A 25,317-nucleotide genomic window follows, 5' to 3' on the forward strand; every position below is an offset into this window, starting at 1 on the left:
TTTATAGGCTTTCACAACCTTAATAAAGAATATGGGGGAAAAATTTGGTTGCCTTGTGCCTCCCGTGGGCGCAAAGCAACTTGCGCCCGGGCACGGCACCGCCAACACCTCCCGCGGAATTAAGTGGGAGGTTAGCGGCGGCGCTAACCATTAGCCCCCCGTGGCTCTGCGCCGCCGGCGATGATGTCATCGCCGTGCGCAGCGCCCCGCTTGTGATCTTTAGTAGCATCCCCTGACTTACTGCCGGACACTCAATGAGCCCGGCACTTCTCTTGCGTGCCAGGTTATTTTGCCGGCATTCCTGATCCCCGGGGGCCCAGCTGGCCCCCAGGTCACGCTGCGCAAGTCTCCTCCCCTTTAAGGAGGAAGGCCTGCAATACTGCGGTACAACGTGCCACAGCGTCAGCGCCCCACGAGGGAGATGGGGCACTTCCACTAGCAGCCCGCTTCCCTCTTGGGGCGCTACCACTCAATGTCGGTCGCGGGGGCGCTAATTTTTCCGGGGCGCTAGAAGCTAGCACCCCAAAGGGGTCGCGACTCAATTTTTTACCCTAAGTAGTTCAAAATTACTGACAATCATTATTGAGCAGTTCCTCGTGGTGTATGCAACCAGTGCAAAATTGGATTACCAGTTTATGAAAGGAGAAGTCAAGATTAACCTATCCCATTTAGTGTACAGCAAGTTACTGCAGTGATTCAGTGCCAAATTCTCCTTAGGGTCAATTTCAAGCTTAAACTTGTTTGCCAATAAAAGCTGCACCTGTATTCACATCTATACTTAATTTAAAAGTTCATTACTCACACTATATGTGCCAAATCGAGAGGTTTTTCTGGCATCTCAGGGTATATAGGATGAGGTGGCTCTCGGCTTGGTACACATCCAAGGGACTTGCTAATTGCATGGCCCAACTTCTTTGCCGGTGATTTCTGTAAAAAGAATTCATAAAGTTAGTACAAAAAAATCTAGGAGAGCAAGGTAGAAGACCCGAAAACAATATCCGAAAAAGAGAAAGGAATATAAAACAATAACTAGGAAACAGGAAAATTAAATGACCCTAACCCTAACTGGGATGAAAAATGTAATTTGTACTTAAACCAAGCAAATTAAAAGCCACTAGCTCAAAGCTGAATGAAGGTTCACAGTAATACTAAAACAAACATTGTCACAGAAATATAATGCACAGGCTGTTGTTTACAGTGTATTAACAATATTGCTCAAACAGATGCTTTTGAATTACAAGAAGTAGGTGTAACAGCAACAAAATAAACAAAACAAAAATGACATTGTAAGAAAACATCACACCTGGTCGATCAAATTTTACGCAAGATAATAGTAAGGCGCTCCATTAACAGATCAAGGGGGAAAATTGGGTGGCGTCCATTTTGGGGGCGCTAACGTCGCCAGCGCCCCGAAAAAGTTAGCGCCCCTCCGCCGTAAATTCAGTAGTAGTGCCCCAAGCAGGAGGTGAGGCGCTACTGGAAGTGTGGGCACTGCGTGCAACAGCACCCCGGTATTGTAGGCCTCCCTCCACTGATTAAAGTTAGTATACTTTAATCGCGCGCACTGGGGCCCTGCTGGACCACCGGGGAGCAGGGTGCCGTGAGCGATCGCAGTTGGTACCCCGCATAAAAAAGGGTAGGGGGCAGGTGCTGGCAGTCGGCCAAAATAAAAATGGTCGCCCGACACCTGCCCTTTAAGTAACGCCGCCGCCGCAAAAATGCCCCCTGATCCCGTCGGACATATCGTCCGGCGATAGGTCAGGTGGCGCAAGGGAGGTTTGCGGCCGGGGCGCAAGTGGGGTGCTGCGCACGAGGAGGACATCATCGTCGGCGGTGCAGTGCTGCAAGACGCTACCGCCGCCGCTAACCTCCCGCTGAATTTCACGGGAGGCGTTAGCGGCGCCGCGCCTGGGCATTTGCGCCCCAAACCAACCCAATTTTCCCCCCCCCAACACTTTTCATCAGCATCTGACGAGCAATCCACGAGCAGTAATGTAGTAATGTCCCATTGGACACCACATCTCAATTGCCGTCCATTACTTCCACTCTGGTAGCCTGCATGTCATAGCCCTTAGTTTCAGCAAAACAAACTGTAGATAAGAGCATTGTTTGTGGTAAGTAAGAAGATGTCCAAGTTGTTTCACTGATGCTTGAGGAAAACCAACACCGAGTCAAAGGAGAGATAAGAGACCAAAAGCTTGGTCAAAGCAGCGTTTTTGTCCATCTCAATTTCTCTGCAGTTTTTGCTACAGTCGATCTCTCCATCCTCCCCCACTGTCTCTCCTTCGCTGTCCGGTTAAGTGGGATAGCCCTCGCTTGGTTCCATTCTTATCTATCCAATCAAAACCAGAGGATCTCCAGCTTCTCTTCCTGCACCCACAGCGTTACCTCTGGAATTCCCCCAATGATTTAACAATTCTTGGCCGCCTCCTCTTCTTCATCTGCATGCTGCCCCTTGGTGACATCATGCTTTTTGACCCCAAGCTGAGCTTATGACCCCATATATTCTCCATCACGAAGATCGCATACTTTCAACTCCACAACAAAGCTCATCTTACCCCCACCCTTCTTAAAACCCTCATCCCTGCCTTTGTCTCCTCCAGACTCGACCTTCCAGAAACTTCAGCTCATCCAAAACTCTGCTGCACCATTTCCCACTCACCCCTTGTACTTCTGCTCGCTTTTCTACATCGACTCCCTGTCCCCCAGTACGACAAATTTAAAATTCTCATCCTCGTGTTTAAATCCCTTCATGGCCTCACTCTTTCCCATCTCTGTAACCTTCTCTAACCCTCCAAGAATTCAGCATTGCTTCAACTCTGGCCTCTTGCACATCCCTCAATCCCTTCGCCCCACCATTGGTAGCTGTGTCTTCAGGCCAAATCCTAGAGTCTGGAATTCTCTTCATAAACATGTGTGTTTTTCCACCTTCCTTTCATCCTTTGACTCTCCTTAAAACCCACTTATCTGACCAAGCTTTTAGTCACCCCTCCTGATATCTCCATCATTGGTCCAACATCGGTTTTTTGGCTAATTAAGGTTCAATGGGGCATTTTTTCTATGTTAAAAACGCTACATAAATGCAAGTTGTTGTTAAGGTAACAAAGGCGCATAATGCATGTTTGCGCAGAGGATGGGCTAAGGTCAGGGCAGAAGTGAGTAATGTTAAGGAGATGGAAGAGGATATGGAGTCAGAAACTCAGCTCAGGATCAAACAGAATGTGAAGACAGCGAACAATTAGGTTCAGCCTCAGACAGTGGCTAGGGACAGGAATGGAATCAGTGGCGAGGGAGCAGAGTTTGCCGCAGAAAGTTAAGACAATGGCTTTGGGAAGGGAAGGGAGGGGATACACGGGCTTGGCAAAATGAAACGCAAATCACTTTATTAGTGGATGTTTTTCACAATATTATATTATACATATACATGCATTTACTGATACCTCACATACTCTGAGCACAGCATGCATTTATTTGAAATTTACACATCTGTAAACGCACACTGTACCTGAACCTCCCTCTTTCCCCCTCACTTATCCACTTTTCACGAGAACTACTCCAGCTCCGCATCCTTCTTGTCAGCCATGCCACCCTTTGCCCACTGTAGTGACCAGCCCTGCCGCACAGGGTTCTCTGTCACTGCATCACCCGCCGCCAAATGCCCACACCCGTCCTTCTCACCTTGCAATAGCCTGAGATTGCATTGATCACACTGTTGCTATCGAGGAGGCACATTAATTACCATTAGTTACCATGAGATTTCAGTTAGTAACTAGGCTTCCTCGTACAATTCATTTTACATAGGATGTTTCAATGAAATACGTGGCAGACATACCAATTATATATAATATATATATAGATTGCAGTGAGGAACTTAATGATTTATAAAATGTCTTCAGTATCTGGATTTCTTTTTAGATTTAATAAGTATAGAAATAAATTATTAAACATAGTCAGTAAGTTAATTATTAATGGTAACAATTATTTCAATGTTAATGGTACATGGTAGCTTAAATAATTATGGTAAGAGTTAGAGGCACTGGGGTTTATTTTAACTCGGGGTGGGTTCGGGGCGGGTGGGGCGCAGGGCAGAAGGGAAACCCCCATGGAGGGTTTAGCGTGAGGCCCAGGCCATTTCAACTCCCGAGCCTCATTTAAATAGAGCAGCATCGATAACCCAAAACTGGTGAGAGCTGAGGAGGCCCAAGGACGGCTCCTCCCCCGCTCATAGAAATTCTGCCAAAAAGTAAAATTTAACCACTTACCCATGCCACTAAAGATTGGTCCACTCACTCCCACTATGTTATAGATATCAGGTTTAGCCCCATGAATCTGAGAGTATAAATGCCATTGCAGCGCTGATGTCATCAGGACACAACTTTGGCCTGTCAAGTAGGCCCTTACCTGCTTGGAGCAGGTGGCCTACCCATGCCCGATCTGTTTGATATTTGCTCCTGTTACATGGAAAGTCCCTTTTGGCTTTCCCATGTAAAAGAGGCAAGTGTCAAACAGCAAGGAATGGCTTGGGCATGGATACTGCCACATTTTCATTAACAAGTCCTCTCTAATCCTATCTTTAACTTTGTTTAATTTTTGCTAATAAGAACATGCAAAATATGTTAGGATATTGGAATTATAGGGGAAGAATTTACTAATTAACCTTACTTGTCAGCCATGGCTCAGTGGGTAGCACTCATGCCTTTGAGTCAGAAGGTTTGGGTTCAAGTCTCACTCCAGAGGCTTAAGCACAAAAAAATCTAGCTGACACTCCAGTGCAGTACTGAGTGAATGCTGCACTGTCGGAGGTACCATCTTTCGGATGAGACGTTAAACCGAGGCCCCCCCTGTGCTCTCTCAGGTGGACGTAAAAGATCCCTTGGCACTATTTTAAAGAGCAGGGGAGTTATCCCTGGTGTCCTGGCCAACATTTATCTCTCAATCAACATAAGAGAAAAAAAGCAGATTATCTGGTCATTATCACATTGCTGTTTGTGGGAGCTTGCTGTGCACAAATTGGCTGTTGCGTTTCCTACATTACAACAGTGACTACACTTCAAAAGTACTCCATTAGCTGTAAAACGCTTTGTGATGTCCTGAGGTTGTGAAAGGCACTATATAAATGCAAGTCTTTTTTTTTCTTTTTGCTTATGTTGTTTTAACTCAAATACAGCACAGGCCCATTGCAGAAGCTAAGTACCATGTTGGGTTTATTGTTGGGTTTTCTTTTCCAGTTAAATACACAATTTCCCTGTTGTAAAGACAAATTAATACAGTACTGTAATCTATTACATAAAATTATCACACAGAATTGTTTTCTTCAGCCAACAGAGTTAACAGTGGATAGATAAAGAGAGACATTTGCAATAGATCCATCAACTCCGATAAACAGTATTTCAGCAACAAACAGCTAGTTTATTCAACGATCTATAAAGTAACAATCAGACTGCCTTGATGCCTATGAAAGGCAGTGAATAGCGGGGCCAAATTCAATCCACTGTCGATGTTAAGTTAGCTGACCTCAAATGAAGCATCGATTGGGGCATTGCAATTGGCTTTTAAAGCACTGGGTTAAATGGAAAAACTGGCCAGTTACTGCTCCCAATTTCTGACAAGGTAGCAGAGGAGACCCAGCAGTGTACCGTACCCCATTGCGAAGTCAACAAGCTGGAATTTGCTGGAGCAGGGCACCTCAAGCCGAACACCATTAGTTGGACTTTTTCCTGCACTCAGCAGCTCAAAGAATGTTTGCACCTTAACTTGCTGTAAGTGCGAGCTAATAAAGGCACGGCAAGGACAAAAGGGCATCTGGGACCTCAGTGAACGGCGGGGCCAAGTGTATCGCCTTAACCAATGAGATTTAAGAATTGAGAAATAAATAGAGGAAGGACTGAGAAGGACGGTGAATTAGAATCAAATCAGGTATATAAACAGAGGGAAAGAAAGATTGGATTAATAGAGAAAAAAATGGAGGCAGAAAGGGAAAGGAAGAAAAAAAATTAAATTTAAAATGTGACGTTCACAACCTGAAGGAATGAGACTCCACAGTTTAAATTGTTCACTTTTTGAACCAGGGAGGTTGATTAGCAGTTATTATCATGTAGTCAAAAGGGTACTTATGCTAGTAATTTCTAGACTTAGCTTTCTGTGGCAAATTTAATAGGAAATTAATGTGCAAATTTGGCAAGTTTTTAAATATAACAGAGGCCAATGGCGAGTTGCTGTTTGTTCAAAACAAGCGGCGGAGCGGCAGAAATCAATCTGCATGTTCTGGAGATTCACAACTCACAGCGTATCTCATGCCCCTGAACTTGCTGGCCAATGTGCACATTAATAACGGCATGCAATCCCGTGTCTACTGAACAAAATTCACTTGTTAATTAAGATCTCTTAAAGTTTTAGGAACATGGGAACATGAGTAGGCCATTTAGCCCCTCGAGCCTGTTCTGCCATTCAATGAGATCACGGCTGATCTGCAACCTAGCCCCATATACCCACCTTTAGCCCATACCCCTTAATACCTTTGGTCAACAAAAAGCTATCAATCTCTGATTTAAAATTAACAACTGATCTAGCATCCATTGCTGTTTGCGGAAAAGAGTTCCAAACTTCTACCACCTTGTGTGTGTAGAAGTGTTTCCTAATTTCACTCCCGAAAGGTCTGGCTCTAATTTTTAGACTATGGCTCCTAGTCCTAGAATCCCCAACCAGCAGAAATAGTTTCTCGCTATCCACCCTGTCTGTTCCTGGAACCTTTGATCAGATCACCCTTTAAACTTCTAGATTCTAGGGAATACAACCCTAATTTGTGTAATCTCTCCTAGTAACTTAACCTTTGAAGTCCAGGTATCATTCTGGTAAACCTACGCTGCACTCCCTCCGAGGCCAATATATCTTTCCTAAGGTGTGGTGCCCAGAACTGCTCACAGTACTCCAGGTGTGGTCTAACGAGGGTTTTGTACAGCTGCAGCATAACTTCTACCCCCTTGTACTCTCGTCCTCTAGATATAAAGGCCAGCATTCAATTAGCCGTTTTGATTATTTTCTGTACCTGTTCATGACATTTTAGTGAGCTATGTAACTGGACCCCCAAGTCTCTTTGGACATCCACAGTTCTTAGCTTTTCACCATTTAGAAAGTGCCCTGTTCTATCCTTTTTAGGTCCAAAGTGGATGACCTCACATTTGCCTACATTGAAATCCATTTGCCACAATTTTGCCCATTCACTTAATCTATCAATATCCCTTGGTAATTTTATGCTTTCATCTTCACTGCCTGCAATGCCGCCTATTTTTTTGTTGTCAAAATTTGGATATGTGGTTTTCAATCCCATCATCCAAGTCGTTAATAAATATGGTGAATAGTTGAGGCCCCAACACAGATCACTGCGAGACATCACTAGTCACATCCTGCCACTTTGAATACCTGTCCATTATCCATATTCTCTGTCTCCTGCCGCTCAACCAATTTCCTAACCAGGTCAATAATTTGCCTTCAATTCCATGGGCTTCAACCTTAGTTAACAGTCTCTTACGAGGGACTTTATTGAATGCCTTCTGGAAGTTCATATAAATAACATCCATAGACATTCCCCTGTTCACTACTTTAGTCACCTCCTCAAAAAATTCAATCATGTTTGTCAGGCATGACCTACCTTTCACAAATCCATGTTTGCTCTCTCTGATCAACTGAAAATTTGCGAGTTGTTCAGTCACCCTGTCCTCAATTATAGACTCTAGCAATTTCCCGACAACAGATGTAAGGCTAACCGGTCTACAATTCCCTGGTCTCCCTCTCTCACCATTCTTAAATAGCGGAGTACATGCGCAATTTTCCAATCTAAATGATTGGTTCCTGAATCGAGAGAACTTTGGAAGATTATAGTTAGGACATCTGTAATGTGCTCACCTACTTCCTTTAAAATCCTGGGGTGGAAACCATCTGGTCCTGGGGATTTGTCACTCTTTAGTGCCATTATTTTCTTCTTTACTGTTATTTTGCTTACAATAATTATGTTGAGTCACTGATTCAATATTAGTTTCCTTGGGATTTTCGGCATGCTATTCGCTTCCTCTACTGTAAATGCTGATGGAAAGTAATTATTAAATATGTCCGCCATTTCCTTATCATCATTGACAATCACCGATATCAGTTTTCAAGGGGCCAACATTGCTCCTCGCCGCCCTCTTTTTCCTAATATAATTGTCAAAAAATTTCGTGTTGATTTTGATATCCCTTGCAAGTTCCTTTTCATACTCCCCTTTGGTAGGTCTTACTATCTGTTTTGTCACCCTTTGCTGTTCTTTGTAACTTTCCCATTTGCCAGGATTGGTGTTATTTTTTGCATTTTTGTATGCTTTTTCTTTTAGTTTTATGTTGTCTCTTACCTCTTTATTCATCCATGGTTGGTTTTTTTTGGCAAGTAGACCTCTTGCCCCTCAGGGGTATTTGGTTCTATATCGCATTAAATTCTTTTCTGAACACTTCCCACTCATTTTCTGTTGTTTGACCCATTAACAGATTTGCCCAGTTTACTGTGGACAGTCTCTGACTCATCCCATTGAAGTCGGCCTTACCTTTCTCTGCCACCTATCTGATTAGAAAATCTAGCCCCAAGGGTTTCGGATAGTAAGGGCTCAGCAGGTAGCACTCTCGCCTCGGTCAGACAGTTGTGGGTTCAAGTCACACTCCAGGACCTGAGCACATAATCTAGGCTGTCACTTCAATGCAGTACTGAGGGAGTGCTGCCCTGTTAGAGGAGGCATTTTTCAGATGAGATGTTCAGCTGAGGCCTGATCCCATGGCACTATTCAAAGAGCAGGGGAGCTCTCGTGGTGTTCGGACCAATATTTATACCTCAGCCAACACCACTCGGTTATTCATCTCATTGCTGTTTTTTAGGACCTTGCTGCATGCAGATTGGCTGCAGTGTTTGCCTACGCAACAAAAGCAATTCATTGGCTGTAAACTGCTTTGGGACATCCCAAGGAGAATGCAAGATCTGATATAAATACAAGGTCTTTCTTTTCTTTCATCAACCTCTGTGCTTATTTTAAAAATCTCCATTGCCTTGACATATTTTTTATGTTGCTGTATATTAATTAGATAATTTTCTGTAATAATACCGCTGTTTTATCTTGGGTAGTCGACATTGTCTTTCAGAAGTTAGGACAGTGAGTCTTCAGGAAAGTGCCAATCTCTGCAGGTAAATCATCAACATTGCCCTTGAATACTACAGACCTGCCTGGTTCATATATCAGATTATTAAATCTGCCATTTTGGAATAACCGAGTTCCAATCTTTCATTGCCAGTCATGTCATCCTGGAGCAAGCCAACTTGACACCAAGAAAACACCGCTTACGAAGGTCTGTCCTTGTAAGTTCCTGAATATCACTCTCTAAAGCTTCTGCATAGTTTAGCTGATCTATCAACCTGTTTTTGTATCTTCCTAAACAATCTACAGTAAAACACCTCTGCACCTCCATCTTACTTCTACTTCTCTCTTCTGTTCCCCTTTAGATGCAACTTCTCTCTTTCACCCCTTTTTGCTTTGATTTACACACACACCCCTTATTTGTTTCTTCTGTTTACCCCTTTTTCTGTTAACCTTCAGGCAGTTATACGTTTTATGAATTTACTCCAATCTATTTTTCCCCTTTGCTGACCCGTTCTTCCTGCACAATTAACTGCTTTGTTTTATCCAACTTTAACGACTGTTCTCTTAGATCTTGATTTTTTTTCTGGTGATTTTCCTTTAAATTTGCAGCAAAAACTTGTATTTATATAGCACCTTTAATGTAGTAAAACGTCCCAAGTCGCTTCGCCGGAGCGCTATAAAACAAATTTTGACACTGAGCCACATAAGAAAAAAAGACTTGCATTTATATAGTGCCTTTCACGACCACCAGACGTCTCAAAGAGCTTTAAAGCCAATTAAGTACTTTTGAATTGGAGTCACTGTTTTAATGTAGGAAACGCAGCAGCCAATTTGTGCACACCAAGCTCCTACAAACAGCAATGTGATAATGACCAGATAATCTGTTTTTGTTATGTTGGCTGAGGGATAACTATTGGCCAGGACACCGGGGATAGCTCCCCTGCTCTTCTTCGAAATAGTGCCATGGGATCTTTTACATCCACCTGAGAGGGCAGACGGGGCCTCAGTTTAACATCTCATCCGAAAGACGGCACCTCCGACAGTGCAGCACTCCCTCAGCACTGCACTGGAGTGTCAGCCTAGCTTTTTGTGCTCAAGTCCGTGGAGTGGGACTTGAGCCCACAACCTTCTGACTCAGAGGCAAGTGTGCTACCAACTGAGCCACAGCTGATACTTGAGATATTAAGGCAGATAACCAAAAGCTTGGTCAGAGGTAGGTTTTAAGGAGTGTCTTAAAGGAGGAGAGAGAGTCAGAGAGGTGGAGAGCTTTAGGGAGGAAATTCCAGAGCTTAGGGCCTTGGCCACTAAAAGAATGGCCACCAATGGTGGAGGGATTAAAATCGGGGATGCTCAAAAGGCCAGAATTGGAGGAGCGCAGATATCTCAGAGGGTTGTGGGGCTGGAGGAGATTACAGAATAGGGAGGGGCAAGGCTATGGAAGGATTTGAAAACAAGGTTGAGAATTTTTAAATTGACTGCTTCTGCTGCACTTTGGAATCTTCTTTAAGATCTTGTAATCTCATCTCCCCTTTTGAAATTTACCTGGTCTGTTGAGACTTTATGCTGTTCTGGAGGCGTAGTACAATGGAGTTCTCTCAGTGTCTAAGCATTTCTTAATTTAGTTACCTAAATTCCAATTTGAGCAGGTCCCGCTGGAGTCTATCCTCTGTTGTATCTTAATGTATTGCTGGCGAGCAATCTTTGGCGTCTCTCTGCCTCAACGTCTGTGGATTCTTGTTTAATAATGAAACTGGATTACATAAACCCTCCTGGAGCACAGCCATGTCACCAGACTGGAAGGCTGATAATCAGAGTTAAGGTCCTCGAGGAATGAATATCCAACTGCCAATTCTTGTGTCTGACTGCTTATATTTTTTCCTTATGTGCATTACCTCATATTTATAGTTACATTAAAATCCATGTGTGATCCCTGCATCGTACAGCACTGAGCTGTACAGACAAGGAGGTCCCATGTTTAACTCCTGCTCAGTGTAGAAAAGGAAGGATATTGTAAAAAAACAAATCTGCCATTCCTTAGTTCATCCACCTAATTTTGTCATCTTTTGACTATCAGTCCCAGTTGCACAAATTACCTGGCTGCATGGTTTGGTTTGATCAGTAAATTGTATAATATTACTATTGTAAGGAGCCTATTCCACATTATTTATGAACAGTGTAAACAGCAAAGGATTGTTGCGGAATCCCATTCATCACTTCCATGCAGCCAGTGCTTTTCCATGTATCAGTATTCAGCTTTCTGATGCTGAGGCAGTTTCCTATCCATCATGGAAAGCTAGTTTTCCTTCAAACCTAATTTGCCATTAATTCCATGAGTCTCAACCTTTGTTAAAAGCCCCATTTCCCTTCTGAAAAGCAAAATAAATTATAACCAGAACATTTCCTTCTTCTACTAGTTTTGTTGTCTTCTCACAGGATTCCAGTAGATTTCTGAAATAGGAGTTATTTGTTTCTAATATGATGCCTAATACTAAGACAATGCCTTGTGGATTCAAACCACTTTAGCAGTTTCACTCAAAGCTCGACAACAGGAAAAAAAAATGTTTTTAAGCTGCTGAAGGTGACCATTACTTTTTACAACATTGCAAACAGTACCCGACAAAGGGTGGATACGCCTCATTAAAATGTGGTAGAGATTTCATTTATTAGGAAGTCAAGCTAACATTCATTAATAGACAGGTTGTAATATATTATACACAGTTTGAAAAAAAGCAAGAGAACAAATTTCAACCAGGTGCCCAAGACCTGCCACAATAATCTCTCACCCTCCCTCAAGGCAGGATTTGATGCAGCGAGAACCCTGCCAAAATCATTTAAATAAGGCAGGCCCTGGGAAATCAGCCCTGGTGAGTGGCGCAACCACGGGACTGGGAGAAGTTCCACCTGCCGAAATCAGAATCGTAGAAATTTACGGCACAGAAGGCGGCCATTCGGCCCATCATGTCTGTGTCGGCACAGTTGGGGCCAGAAAGGAAAATCTCAATTTTAATCTGTGACTCTAATTTGTTATTTATACCGAATTAATTTGCTACTCAAATTGACAATTCCATTTACTGTCATTTATTCCTATGGTTCATATGTAAATATTGTATTATTAAATCAAATCTGATTCTGACTTGTCCATAATGAAGGTTTTATCGGAACATGGGAACAGGAGTAGGCCATTCAGCCCCTCGAACCTGTTCTGCCATTCAATGAGATCATGGCTGATCTGCGACCTAACTCCATGTACCTGCCTTTGCCCCGTATCTCTTAATACCCTTGGTTAACAAAAAGCTATCAATCTCCAATTTAAAATTAACAACTGATCTAGCATCCATTGCTGTTTGTGGAAAAGAGTTCCAAACTTCTACCACCTTGTGTGTGTAGAAGTGTTTCCTAATTTCACTTCTGAAAGGTCTGGTTCTAATTTTTAGACCATGCCCCCTCGTCCTAGAATCCCGAACCAGTGGAAATAGTTTCTCTCTATCTACCCTATCTGTTCCCCTTAATATCATGAAAACTTGGATCAGATCACCCTTTAACCTTCTAAATTCTAGGGAATACAACCCTAATTTCTCCTCATAACAACCTTTGAAGTCTGGGTATTATTCTGGTAAACCTACGCTGCACTCCCTCCAAGGCCAATATATCCTTTCGAAGGTGTGATGCCCAGAACTGCTCACAGTACTCCAAGTGTGGTCTAACCAGGGTTTTGTACAGCTGCCGCATAACTTCTACCCCCTTGTATTCTAGTCCTCTAGATATAAAGGCCAGTATTCTATTAGCCTTTTTGATTATTTTCTGTACTTGTTCATAACATTTTAATGATCTATGTACCTGGACCCCCAAGTCTCTTTGGGCATCCACAGTTTTTAGCTTTTTACCATTTAGAAAGTATCCTGATCCATCCTTTTTAGGTCCAAAGAGGATGACCTCACATTTGTTTACATTGTAATCCATTTGCAACAGTTTTGCCCATTCACTTAATCTATCAATATCTCTTTGTAATTCTATGCTTTCAACTATACTGCCTACAATGCCACCTATCTTTGTCTCATCAGCAAATTTGGATATATGACTTTCTATGCCATCAACTAAGTCGTTAATAAATATCGTGAATAGTTGAGGCCCCAAAACAGATCCCTACGGGACACCACGAGTCACATCCTGCCACTTTGAGTACCTACCCATTATCCCTACTCTCTGTCTCCTGCCACTCAGCCAATTTCCTAACCAGGTCAATAATTTGCCTTCAATTCCATGGGCTTCAATCGTAGTTAACAGTCTCTTACATGGGACTTTATCAAATGTCTTCAGGAAGTCCATATAAATAGCATCCATAGACATTCCCCTGTCCACTATTTCAGTCACCTCTACAAAAAATTCAATCAGGTTTGTCAGGCATGATCTACCTTTCACAAATCCATGCTGGCTCCTTCTGATCAACTGAAGATTTGAGGTGTTCACTCACCCTATCCTCAATTATAGACTCTAGCAATTTACCTACAACAGATGTTAGACTAACTGGTCTATAATTCCATGGTTTCCCTCTCTCGCCATTCTTAAAAAGCAGAGTGACATGCGCAATTTTCCAATCTAAAGGGACGGTTCCTAAATCTAGAGAACTTTGGAAGATTATAGTTAGGGCATTTGCAATGTCATAGAGTCATAACGGCCCATCGAGTTCGTGTCAGCTCTCTGTAGAGCAATCCAGTCAGTCCCATTCCCCCACACTATCCCTGTAGCCCTGCAAGTTTATTTCCCTCAAGTGCCTATCCAGTCTCCCCTTGAAAACATTGAATGTCTCCACTTCCACCACTTCCGTTGGCAGAATTCCAGGTCCTCATCACTCGCTGCGTAAAAAAGCTTTTCCTCACATCCCCCCTGTATCTCTTGCCCAAAACCCTAAATCAGTGTCCCCTAGTCCTTGTACCATCAACTAGTAGGAACAGCCTTTCCCTGTGTAGCCTATCCAAACCTGTCATAATCTTGTACACCTCGATCAACTCACCCCTCAACCTCCTTTGCTCTAATGAAAACAAATCCAGCTTCTCCAACCTGTCCTTGTAGCTAAGATCCCCCATCCCCAGAACCATGCTGGTAAATCTCCTCTGCACCCTCTCAACTGCCTTCACATCCTTCCGAAAGTGTGGTGACCAGAACTGGACGCAATACTCCAGTTGTGGCCTAACCAGCGCTTCATAAAGGTTCAGCATAACTTCTCTACTTTTATACTCAACACCTCTATTTATGAAGCCCAAGATCCTATATGCTTTGCTAACCACTCTCTCAATATGTCCCACCACCTTCAGGGACCTATGCACATTAACTCCTAGGTCCCTGTGTCCCTCTTTAAAACACACTCTTTAAAACTATGCCATTAAGTGTATATTGCCTCTCCCTGTTCCTTCTGCCAAAATGCATCACCTCACACTTCTCTGTATTAAATTCCATCTGCCACTTGTCTGCCCATTCTGCTAGCCTTTCTATGTCCTGTTGCAGTCGATTGGTATCATCCTCACTATTTGTCACAACCCCAAGTTTGGTGTCATCGGCAAATTTAGAAATTCTACTCTGTATTCCAATATCCAGGTCATTTATATATATCAAAAAAAGCAGTGGCCCCAGCACTGACCCTTGGGGAACACCACTATCTACCATCCTCCAGTCTGAAAAACAGCCATTTACCACAATTCGCTGTTTTGTCCTTAAGCCAATTCCTTATCCAAGTTGCCACTGCCCCACCTATTGCATAAGCCTCAATTTTGTTAACCAGCCTGCTATGTAGTACATTGTCAAATGCCTTCCTAAAATCCATGTAGACAACATCCATTGCATTCCCTTCATCAATCCTCCCTGTTACTTCATCAAAAAATTGAATTAGTCAAACACAATCTGCTTTTTACAAATCCGTGTTGGCTCTCCTTAATTAGCTTAAACCTCTCCAAGTGCGTGTTAATTTTTTCCTCGATTATTGTTTCTAAAACTTTCCCCACCACTGATGTTAAACTGACCGGCCTGTAGTTACTAGGATTGTCCTTACACCCTTTCTTGAACAATGGTGTCACATTTGCCACTTTCCAATCCTCAGGCACTTCCCCCACATCTAGGGAAGATTGGAAAATTATGGCAAGCCCTTCCGCTATCTCCTCTCCCAATTCCCTGAGCAACCTGGGATGCAAGCCATCTGGACCAGGCGACTTATCCAGTCTAAACATACCCAGTTTTTCTAGTACATCCTGTCGATCAATTTTCACCCCTTCCATTGCTTCTACCTTTTCCACTTCTACCGATATTTTGTCAGCATCCACCTCCTTAGTAAACACCGATACGAAGTACTCATTGAGTATTCTAGCCTTGCCCTGCGCCTCTAAGCATCTATCACCTTCTTTGTCCCTAATAGGCCCTACCCCGCCTCTTACTACCCGCTTACTCTGTTTACATGCCGGTAGAAGATTTTTGGGTTCCCTTTTATGTTAACCGCCATTCTACTCTTACTCTCTCTTTGCCAATCTTATTTTCATCTTCACTTTCCCTCTCAGCTTATTGTATTTGGTCTGGTTCTCCCTTGAAGAATTCACCTAACATTCATCATACGCCCTCTTTTTTTGTTTCATCATCTTCTCAATCTCCCTCATCATCCAAGGAGTCCTTGCTTTGGTTCCCTTACCCTTCCCTCTTGTTGGAATGTACCTAGCCTGTACTTGGAACATCTCCTCCTTAAAGATCACCCATTGTTCTGTTGCAGTTTTTCCCGTCAGTCTTTGGTTCCATTTTACCCTGGTTAGATCCTTTCACATCCCATTGAAGTTAGGCCTACTCCAGTTTAGAAGTTCCACTCTAGATTGTTCCTTGCTCCTCTCCATTGGTAATCTAAATCTTATGATACGAGTGTTCAGCTACATCCTTTAAATCCCTGGGGATTTGTCACTCTTTAGTGCCATTATTTTCTTCATTACTGTTATTTTACTTACTTTAATTTTATTGAGTCCCTGTCCCCAATTCAATATTAGTTTCTTTGGGATTTCCTCTTCTACTGTAAATACTGACGCAAAGTAATTATTGAATGGCATTTCCCCATTGCCATTGACAATATCACCACTTTCAGTTTTTAAGGGATCAACATTGCTCCTGGCCACCCTCTTTTTCCTAATGTAACTATTAAAATTCCTCGTATTGATTTTGATATCCTTTGCAAGGTTCTTTTCCTACTCCCTTTTTGTAGCTCTATCTGTTTTGTGATCCTTTGCTGTTCTTTGTCTTTCCTCATTCGCCAGGATCTGTGCTTTTTTTTACATTTTTGTGTGCCCGTCCTTTTAGTTTTATGCTGTCCTTCACCTCTTTTTGTCCAGGGCTGTTTTTTGGCAAGTGGAGCTCTTGCCCCTCAGGAGTATAAACTGGTTCTGTATCACTTTAAATTATTTTTTAAACATCTCCCACTGATCTTCTGTCATTTTACCCATTAACAGATTTGCCCTATTTATTTTGGACAGTCTCTGCCTCATTCCGTTGAAGTCGGCCTTACCTAAAGCTAGAATCTTAGTAGCTGTTTCACGTTTCTCCCTTTCAAATGCTACATTGAACTCGATCATGTTATTGGATAAATGTTCACGCACAGTTAGGCTGTTAACTAAATCTGGTTCATTACTCATTACTAAATCTAATATGGCTTCCCCCTTGTTGCCTCTAGGACAATTCCTTTTCAACACCAATCCTGACATTAGGAGGTTTGAAAAAAATATTCTGTGAGTTATCTATTTTATTGTTTTACGTACATTAGTAAACCTACTCACCTAGTCTGTATAAAAATGTTTTTGCTTTCACACAGTCTCAGTTGATTATGATCGTTGCCAGTAAAGCATCACGCACCTAGCATCCACCCATGTTTTGTACAGGAGACAATTTTCACAGTAAGCAAGTTTATTAAAATGAACTTTTAGTATTGTCTATTTTCAACAAAATTCTCCAAGTCTAAGAGCACAGAAGATCAAGCTAAGATGAAAAGAACTATTCAGGGGAAATACTCCAATTGGTCAGTCAACATCAGAGAGAGAAAATTAGCTCAATCGTTCAGGTGGTATCCTTCATCTTCCTCCTTCAGATGACCGAGTTGCTGTGTATTTTCAATTATTTGCTATTTTGGTCAAATTAAATGTCTGGTTTGTAAATATTGTGTTCATTAAATCAAAACTGATTCAGACTTGTCCACAAATGAAGGTTTTATGAAATCCTTTTCAACACCAATATTGTCATTAGGAGGTTTGAAAAAAATATTCTAACCGAGTACAGAAATTTGACTGCACTGCTTTTTAAATTAGTAATGAATCTTATTCCACACACTGCAAAAATAATTACATTTTCCAGATTGTTGTACAGCATTTCAATTTGTTCAACATGAAAACTGAAGGATCACAGAAAGAATGATGGCAGCCAGTAAGCAACATTAAATGGTCATTTTGAATCTGTGTGGAATGCTTTGGCTGTACCTTAACATTTCTGCTGACAATGAAAAACAGGTCCATTTTATTATTACTGCAGAAAACACAGGTGCGACTTGATGTCTGTACCTCTATTTTTCTTCAAGACAGCTTTCAACACAAAAAAAACTTGCACCGGTGTCAAAATTAATACATCAAGTCCTGATTTGAAAAACAAGTTTTGGTTACAGGAACAGGTAACTTAATTTCCACCGCCTTCAATATTTAATAGTAAGAGCAAATTTAAATTACTAGCAGATCCCCTGTGACATTGCACATGGTGAGTCAGAGGATGCACTATTTTACAATCGGAGTGCTTTTGCATGTTGGGGATAACATTGTCTGGGATAACACTGATTTGGTGTCTAAATAAGTCAAATTCCATTTTTATTGAATGGTATTCTGGAATTTTCACTGGTACTTTGAGCATCAACTTCCAAAAGGCACTGCATTATTCTGTGAAAACTATACAAATTCATGGCTACTTATTTATTAACATTTTTACATGCATTACTTAAGCTTCATATTTAATTTTTAATCCATTAGCAGTTTTAAAGCTGAGGAATACAGAACAAGATGGCCAGTTAAAATGAGATGTAGTGCCTGAAATTCCAACAGCACCAACAGAAGAGAGGCAGGGCAGGGCTTCCACTCGCCACTCCTGGCTCTGTCCTAAATATCAGGATCAAAATGTTAAGAGCGTGGAGAGGCATGCAGGCTATGTTCAACAACCTCACCAGAGTGACCAAGGTAAGCTACCTGCTCCCCTGAACCTTCCTTGTCGTCTCTTCATGTCTGTGGCACTCCTTCTTTCATTAACATTCCAGTGTTCTAGGATTGTACCCTGAACCTGTGACCCTTCTCCTATATTGTCACCTGCTAACTAGAAATATACCTTCCTTCACATTGTGCCACATCGCCACAACTCACATTTATCCATTCCTGATTTTTTCCCCTTAATAGCCTGATGTGTGAAACTGGAATTATCATATTCTCCATGGTGAGCTGCAGTGTTGCAAATGCAAGGCTGTGTACATTAGGCCAGTAGATTCCTTCATGCAAGTTGCCATCTGTACACTGCTTGGCACAGTCCCAATGGCTGCACTAATGCATAATGCTCACAAAGCATCCTTCTTTTGAAAGCAGATCCTGTGGGGTCCAAGTCTCTGGGCTCATTGGCCAAAGATCTGACGTAAGCTGTTCCTCTGAACAGCATGTTCCTGCTCCCTCGTGTTCCATGTTTTACCCATTGCACTCCCCTCTATATCGAAATCCCCCATATGGATGTACATGAGCTGGTGCTTGGACAGGGTTGTGAGCAGTGATGTGTGTTGTAAAGTGTTAGCAGGTTCAGTGCTACTGGAGCCTGGAAGTTCCTTTGACACAACAAACAAATGTAAAGTTCTAAACAGAAGGAAAAATGGGCCATACATGTACTCCATGAATGGATAAAGTTGAAAAAGATCTAATAGAATTTTAGTAGACTCAGCACTCAAAATGTTTGATCAATGCAGAGCAGCAATTAACAAAACCAACATAATGTTTAAGTATATAGCCAAAAAAAAGTAGAATACATGTCAGGAGGTCATGCTCAAGCTGTACAACTTCAATCAAGCGACACCTTGAATACTATGTCCAGTTCTGATCACCAAGACACAAGGGAGATACACAGACCCTGGAAGCAATGTAGAGAAGAGCCATGAGTCTGATTTACAGTCATGAAGACAGACTGGCGAAACGTGGGCTCGTCAGCTTTCAAAGGAGATATCGGAGAGGTGATCTTACTGAGGAGTACAAGATTGCAAACCAATATGTAAACGATAAGTCTGGAGCATTACTTTAATTTAAACCATGAGTGTAAAACTAGGAGTCACAGGTTTAAACAAGTAAAAGGCATATTTAGGATTGATATCAGGAAGTTCGTCTTCCCATAAAGAGTGATAAACAGGAAGAATAGACTCTCAGATAGAGTAGTGGAAGCAAATCCCTGGAATCATTTGAGAACCAATTGGATACCGTAATGGGGGACTTGAAGATGATTCTGGATGGATGAACTGAGATGGGCCAAATGGCCTCCCTCATCCATAATTAATGTGTGACCTAGAGAAAAAGAGGACAAGACATTACAATGGTGTCCTATGAGAAGCCTTCATATAGAGCTTTCAATGGAAGGAATTCCATGGTAAGGTGCTTCAGCATATGGTTTGTTGGCAGTGAGTAAATGAGAGAATAAGGTTAACAGAAAGGGTCTTGGATGAATTGTGAGTTGGGACAAATCCTCTGACCTGCCCATCTCTGGCCCTCTCTGTTGCCTCTCTCCCCAGGATTTGTAGGGTTCCCGCCTCATCTGAAGTTATTGCATTAAGATTAGAAGGTCCTTCTCCTGTGCGTGCTCTCTCTTTTTTGTTATGGGCTGTCTTCTCCTGCAAACAGAGCAGAAGAGGGGAGAGGTTACAATTGTCTTGATGACAGTGATACCCAAGTGTCACCATGGAGCCCACAGTGGGTATGAAGATATGAATATGCATCATATAGCTACATTAGATGGGGTGATTACTTTGGCCTGAATGCATCATTTGATGTGAGTGAAGAACATTTCTTGGAAAAGGCTAGTGGTGATAAGTGTACGCTATACTGAATGAGCATTCAGGGTTAAGAAATGAAAGGTTTTGAGAGGGGAATAAACATCATTAACTGCCCCCAAGTGTGCAGCATGTCCCTTACGGCATTTATTCTGGTTGCCACCTTTCATTCTTGTTGGGTAGCTTGATTGCATGTCTTGCAATGCTCCAACCTAAATAGCAGCCACCTGTGCCTCACTTCTTTCATCACGATTTCTATGGCTCCATTGGAGCAAGGGGCCATGCTTTGCCCTGCTGAAATGCTTTTTGGTACGTTTTGAAACTGAAGGGGTGCAGCCTTGTAAACCACAACGCATGATCCTTGAATTTGCTGCAGGCCTTTAAATTCCCAACCGCCAACGAGCAATCTCCCAATTTCAAGTGTTTTCCACACCTGGAATTCCCCAGGATTATGAAAATAATGCTGACCCCAGAAATGCATGATAAGTCAGTGCACTCGAGGTCGGCAGGTGCTCTTCTCGCACTGATTCTCCTTTCGAGTTTGAGCTTAAGCCAGAGTAGAAAATCTAGGCTCACATTTTAAACTCCTGGTTCTTCTGTTGACACAGAGTAGCTTCTGTAACATGATACTGCTTTTTATAGAAAATGCTTTCATAAAATTATTGAATCAATACATCATTTTCTTTTTAATAAGGCCCATCTAGATCCTGTACTAAAATGGCCACGTGCATACATAATTAAGGAGAGAAAAATGCATCATTAACATCTTCTTACACAAGATGATGTTGACAACATGGAAAACCCAGGTTGAAAATTTGCAGAAAATGTAAATGCAATGCAGATTTTCAATATATCCGCCTTGCTACGGGAATAGAGCTGATGCAGCTTGATGGTGCAGAGAAAATACAATAATGCAGTTTTCCTGCTGATTTGATCATTGAATTTCTTCTTGTTCATAATGGTAAAATTGTAGTACTACAAAGTTTCTAATGTCACTCATTTCACAATGCCAACGGTAAAGAGAAACTGCCAGGGCCTTAGAAAAAGAGGCAAGACTCATGAGGTTCAACTTGCTTCAAACCTTTGTTATTTGGGTGTATGGCCAACAAGAAGAAAGTCAGAAACCAGCCTTTTCTCCAATCTGAATATCCTGGGTATATCTGTCAGCTAATGCAGTCAAAACTATTCTACACCTACGGGGAAAAACTGGGTGGCACCCATTTTGGGGCACTAATGTTGCTGGGGCGCTAAAATTAGCGCCCCAGCGACATTAGTGCCCCAAAATGGGCGCCCCTCCACCGTAAATTCAGTAGTAGTGCCCCAAGCAGCAGGTGGGGCGCTACTGGAAAGCGCACCACCTCCTGCTTGGGGCACTACTGCTGAATTTCACGGCGCTACGTGCAGCAGTGCTGCGTCATTGCAGGCCTCCTCCCCTAATTAAAGGGGAGGGGCCGAGCACTGCGCGCACCGGGGGCCCTGGACCACCGGGGAGCGGGGTGCTGTGAAAACAGCCCGGCACTGAAGAGGAGTTTCAGGCTGAAAGATCGCGGCTGGCACCCCGCATGAAAAAGTGAAAGGGGGCAGGTACTGGCAGTCGGCCAAAATAAAAATGGCCGCACGACACCTGCCCTTTAAGTAGCGCCCCATGATCCTGTCGGACATATCGTCCGGCGATAGGTCAGGGGGTGCAAGGGAAGTTTACGGCTGGGGCGCTGTGCACGGCAATGACGTCATCACCGGCCGCTACCAGCTACCGCTGCCACTAACCTCCCTCTGAATTTTGCGGGAGGAGTTAGCACCGCCGTGCCCGGGTGCTAGGGGATTTGCGTCCCGTTCGCACCCCCAGGAGAGGTGCAAACCAACCCAATTTTTCCCCCTAATCTTTAATAATGAACCAGATATGAAGAAATATTTTCTTCTCGCAATAAGAGATAAAGAAGCCAAGCTTGTAGAAGAGTGTAAGGGAATGGTATAAATATGAGATAAATACCTTGCCTCAGGAAACTGATATTTATTTGAGATTGTAGAATGAGCAGAGGTTTGTGCAGAATAATTAGTCGAGTTTTTTTATTCAAAAAGAGATGGTACTAAAGACAATACTCAAACATAAGGCAGGCAAGTCACTGTACCTTATGGTTTACATCCAAGTATCATCCTGATGGAAGCTACGGAAGAGCTGCCAAGACCCAGACTGTAACTTCCCAAAATTCTTCAAGACATCTGCAAATTTTGACACGACTCCTTCTAGGCCTATATCCAAATGATATACACAGTGAACAGAAGTAGTCCCAGATATGAACCCTGTGGGACACATCCAACCACTCTATAAAAAAAAAATTAAAAAAAAAAAAATTGCCCCTCATGGTTTTCTCGCTTTTAACAATTTTTAAAAAAATCCAGTATGCTATCCTTCACCTAATTACATACCCCTTAATTTTCTCTAGTAATCTCCTGTGTGGTACCTTGACAAAAGTTTTCTGAAAGTCCATGTAAATCACATCCACTGCAATTCCCTTATCCATTATATCTGTTGCCTCTTCAAAATAACCCATCAGGTTTGTCAAGCATGGTCTTTGTTTCTGGAGTCTGTATTGGCTGCTTCCCATTATCTACTCTACATCTAAATCGATTGTAAAAAGTTAGATTAAAGATGAAATTACTATGTTCCCAATCACAGATGTTAAGCTAACTTGCCTGTAGTTTCCTGGGTTAACGCTGTTAAATCCGTGAATCTTGATGTATGGTGCCCTTCAAGAAATAGAGAGAGACTGCACAGGAACAATCAACAGGTGTTTACTGGATGAGGGTTAGGGTTACTCTAAAACTAACAGTACAGATCCCTACTCAGGGTTTATATACAGGTGTGGTCACTGCCGGTACTACAGTATACAGGAGCTGTAAAAAGTAGTTCTCCCCTTAAAAGGTACATACACTACAATTCCTCCCCTTTCAGATTAACAGTACCATAACATTCATTTAACAATTAACACTTTTAACACGCAACATTAACTGAAAATAGTCCATTTATAAATTCAGTCTTTGGGGCGGCTTCCTGATGCTTTCTGGATAGCGCCTTTCCTGAGTGTCTTGCTCTTGGTGCGGAGGCGATTCTGGCCCCATGTCGTCGGTTGGTTCATCAGCTTCCGATGCTGCTGTTTCTGGGGTAGATGCTACCTGTATATCGGGTTCATCACCAGGTACGCGAGACATGGGGTTGACTCGTTCCTGTGACTCTAGGATCTGGTCGACATGGCGTCTCACAATGTTCTCCCCAACATCCACTGTGTACATTAGTGGCCCCTGCCGTGTGCATATCGTTCCTGGTTGCCATTTCTCTGTTCAGTAGTCGCGGGCCAAGACCGGTTGCCCTACATTGAAGCTCCTTGTCGGCTTCTCATTGATGTGCTGGAATTGCTTATTCTCAACATCTCTTCGTACATTTGGTCTGAGCAAATCCAGGCGAGATCTCAACCTTCGGTTACAGAACATCATGGCTGGGGTCTGGTTGGTGACTGCATGTGTCGCATTTCTGTAGGCTAACAGGAAATTGTCCACCTTATGCTGCAGTGGAATGTCGTCATCGCACATGGCCCTTACTGCCTTTTTAAAAGTTTGTACGAACCTCTCAGCCAAGCCATTTGTGGCTGGATGATACGGGGCGGATGTGTAATGCCTTACCCCATTCCTTTTCATAAATTTCCGAAACTCTTCGTACACAAACTGTGGTCTGTTATCAGAGCAAATCTACTCTGGCAAGCCGTTCCTGGCAAATATGGTCCGTAGGACTGCAATCGTTTTCTCCGTGGTGGTGGAGGACATTTTGATCACCTCAGGCCATTTCGAGTGCGCATCCACGGCTATTAAAAACATTGGCCTAGAAATTGAGTGGGGTTAGCGCCCATTTTGAGGCGCTAGAGGGCCTAGCGCCGCAAGTGCAGCCGATTGAGAAATTCACTTGGGCGCTGCCATCGGCGTTAGCCGGTTGCGCTGCGCCGGCACCGATGACGTCATCGGTGTGCGCAGCGTCCCGGTTGCCGTGACAACGCGCCTGAACGCCGAAATTGAGTTGCGGCCGCCTCGCCCATGGCAGCCGCAACCAACGATTTTTCAAAAGTTCGCTACGGGTCTTAGCGCCGGCGCATTAAGGTCGCGCGGCGGCCGGCCGCTTTCCCGGCGGCCGCCTGCCCGCACCTCCCTCCCCGGACTCCTCCAACACCCCCCCGCGGCACAGATGCGTGTGGGCCGTGAGCCCGGCACTTCTCCGAGGTGCCGGGCTCATTTTTCTCCACAGATCAACGGCCAGCGGTCGGGTGCAGGCAGCTCCTCCTTAACGGAAGGAGGAGGCCTGCACTTCCCCAGCCTGCCGCACCGCATCGGATGCCGCAGCGGCGGATTAGCACCGCAATGCGGCAGTCAGCGCCCATTGCGAGGCGCTGACACCCTCCAGTAGCGCCGGCAGCCGTCTGGGCGCGGCGCTACTGAATTTTTGGCGCGCGCAGGGGGACTTAGCGCCGGCGCTAAATTTCCGGCGCTAAAGCCCTGGCGCGGCGCCAACTCAATTTCTAGGCCATTGAGTCCATGAATGGACCAGCAAAATCAATATGCACCTGTTGCCATGGAGAGGAGGGCCACTCCCATGGGTGTAGAGGGGCATGTGGTGGTGCATTTTGGACCTTCTGGCATCCTGAGCAGCTCTTTGTTAGGTCTTCGATTTGTTGATCGATCCCCGGCCACCACACATAAGCCCTAGCAAGGCTTTTCATTTTCACCCCTCCCAGATGGCCTTCGTGAAGTTCATTGAGCACTCTCTCCCTTAACTTGTGTGGATCCCGAGTGATAATTCCACCCATCAAGGTCCCCTGGCATACTGACAGCTGTTCTCTTCTGGATGAGAATGCTGGCAAAAGTGAGTCGCCATGTGTTGGCCATCCCTTCACCGTCAAGTCATGTACCCGAGACAGTGTCGGGTCATTTCGGGTCTCCTTCTCTATATCCGCGTTAGTTACTGGCAAGCGTTCAATTATAGTCGAATAAAATATTTCGACAGGGTCCACTGCTGGTGCTTCCTCCGCAGTAGGCAGTGGCAGGCGTGATAGCCCATCAGCG

At 43.5% G+C, this 25,317-nt stretch overlaps 1 protein-coding gene across 15 annotated transcripts in view; it reads right to left on the minus strand.

Moving 5' to 3' along the window:
• The window catches only part of dtnba (dystrobrevin, beta a), a 694,100-nt gene that overhangs the window by 329,666 nt on the left and 339,117 nt on the right, over positions 1-25,317 (minus strand). For all 15 annotated transcript variants that reach the window (XR_015079517.1, XM_085996923.1, XM_085996913.1 and 12 more), the window contains exon 9: positions 803-927. Coding sequence is in view for 14 of the 15 variants with exons in the window: in XM_085996923.1 (XP_085853049.1) it covers positions 803-927 (125 nt within the window). In the remaining variant the exon portion in view is untranslated. The remainder of the gene's footprint in view (positions 1-802; positions 928-25,317) is intronic.

The sequence above is a fragment of the Somniosus microcephalus genome, chromosome 9 (genome assembly GCF_052327205.1).
Source record: "Somniosus microcephalus isolate GS21.2 chromosome 9, FLI_Smic_1.0, whole genome shotgun sequence".
Lineage (NCBI taxonomy): Eukaryota > Metazoa > Chordata > Chondrichthyes > Squaliformes > Somniosidae > Somniosus > Somniosus microcephalus.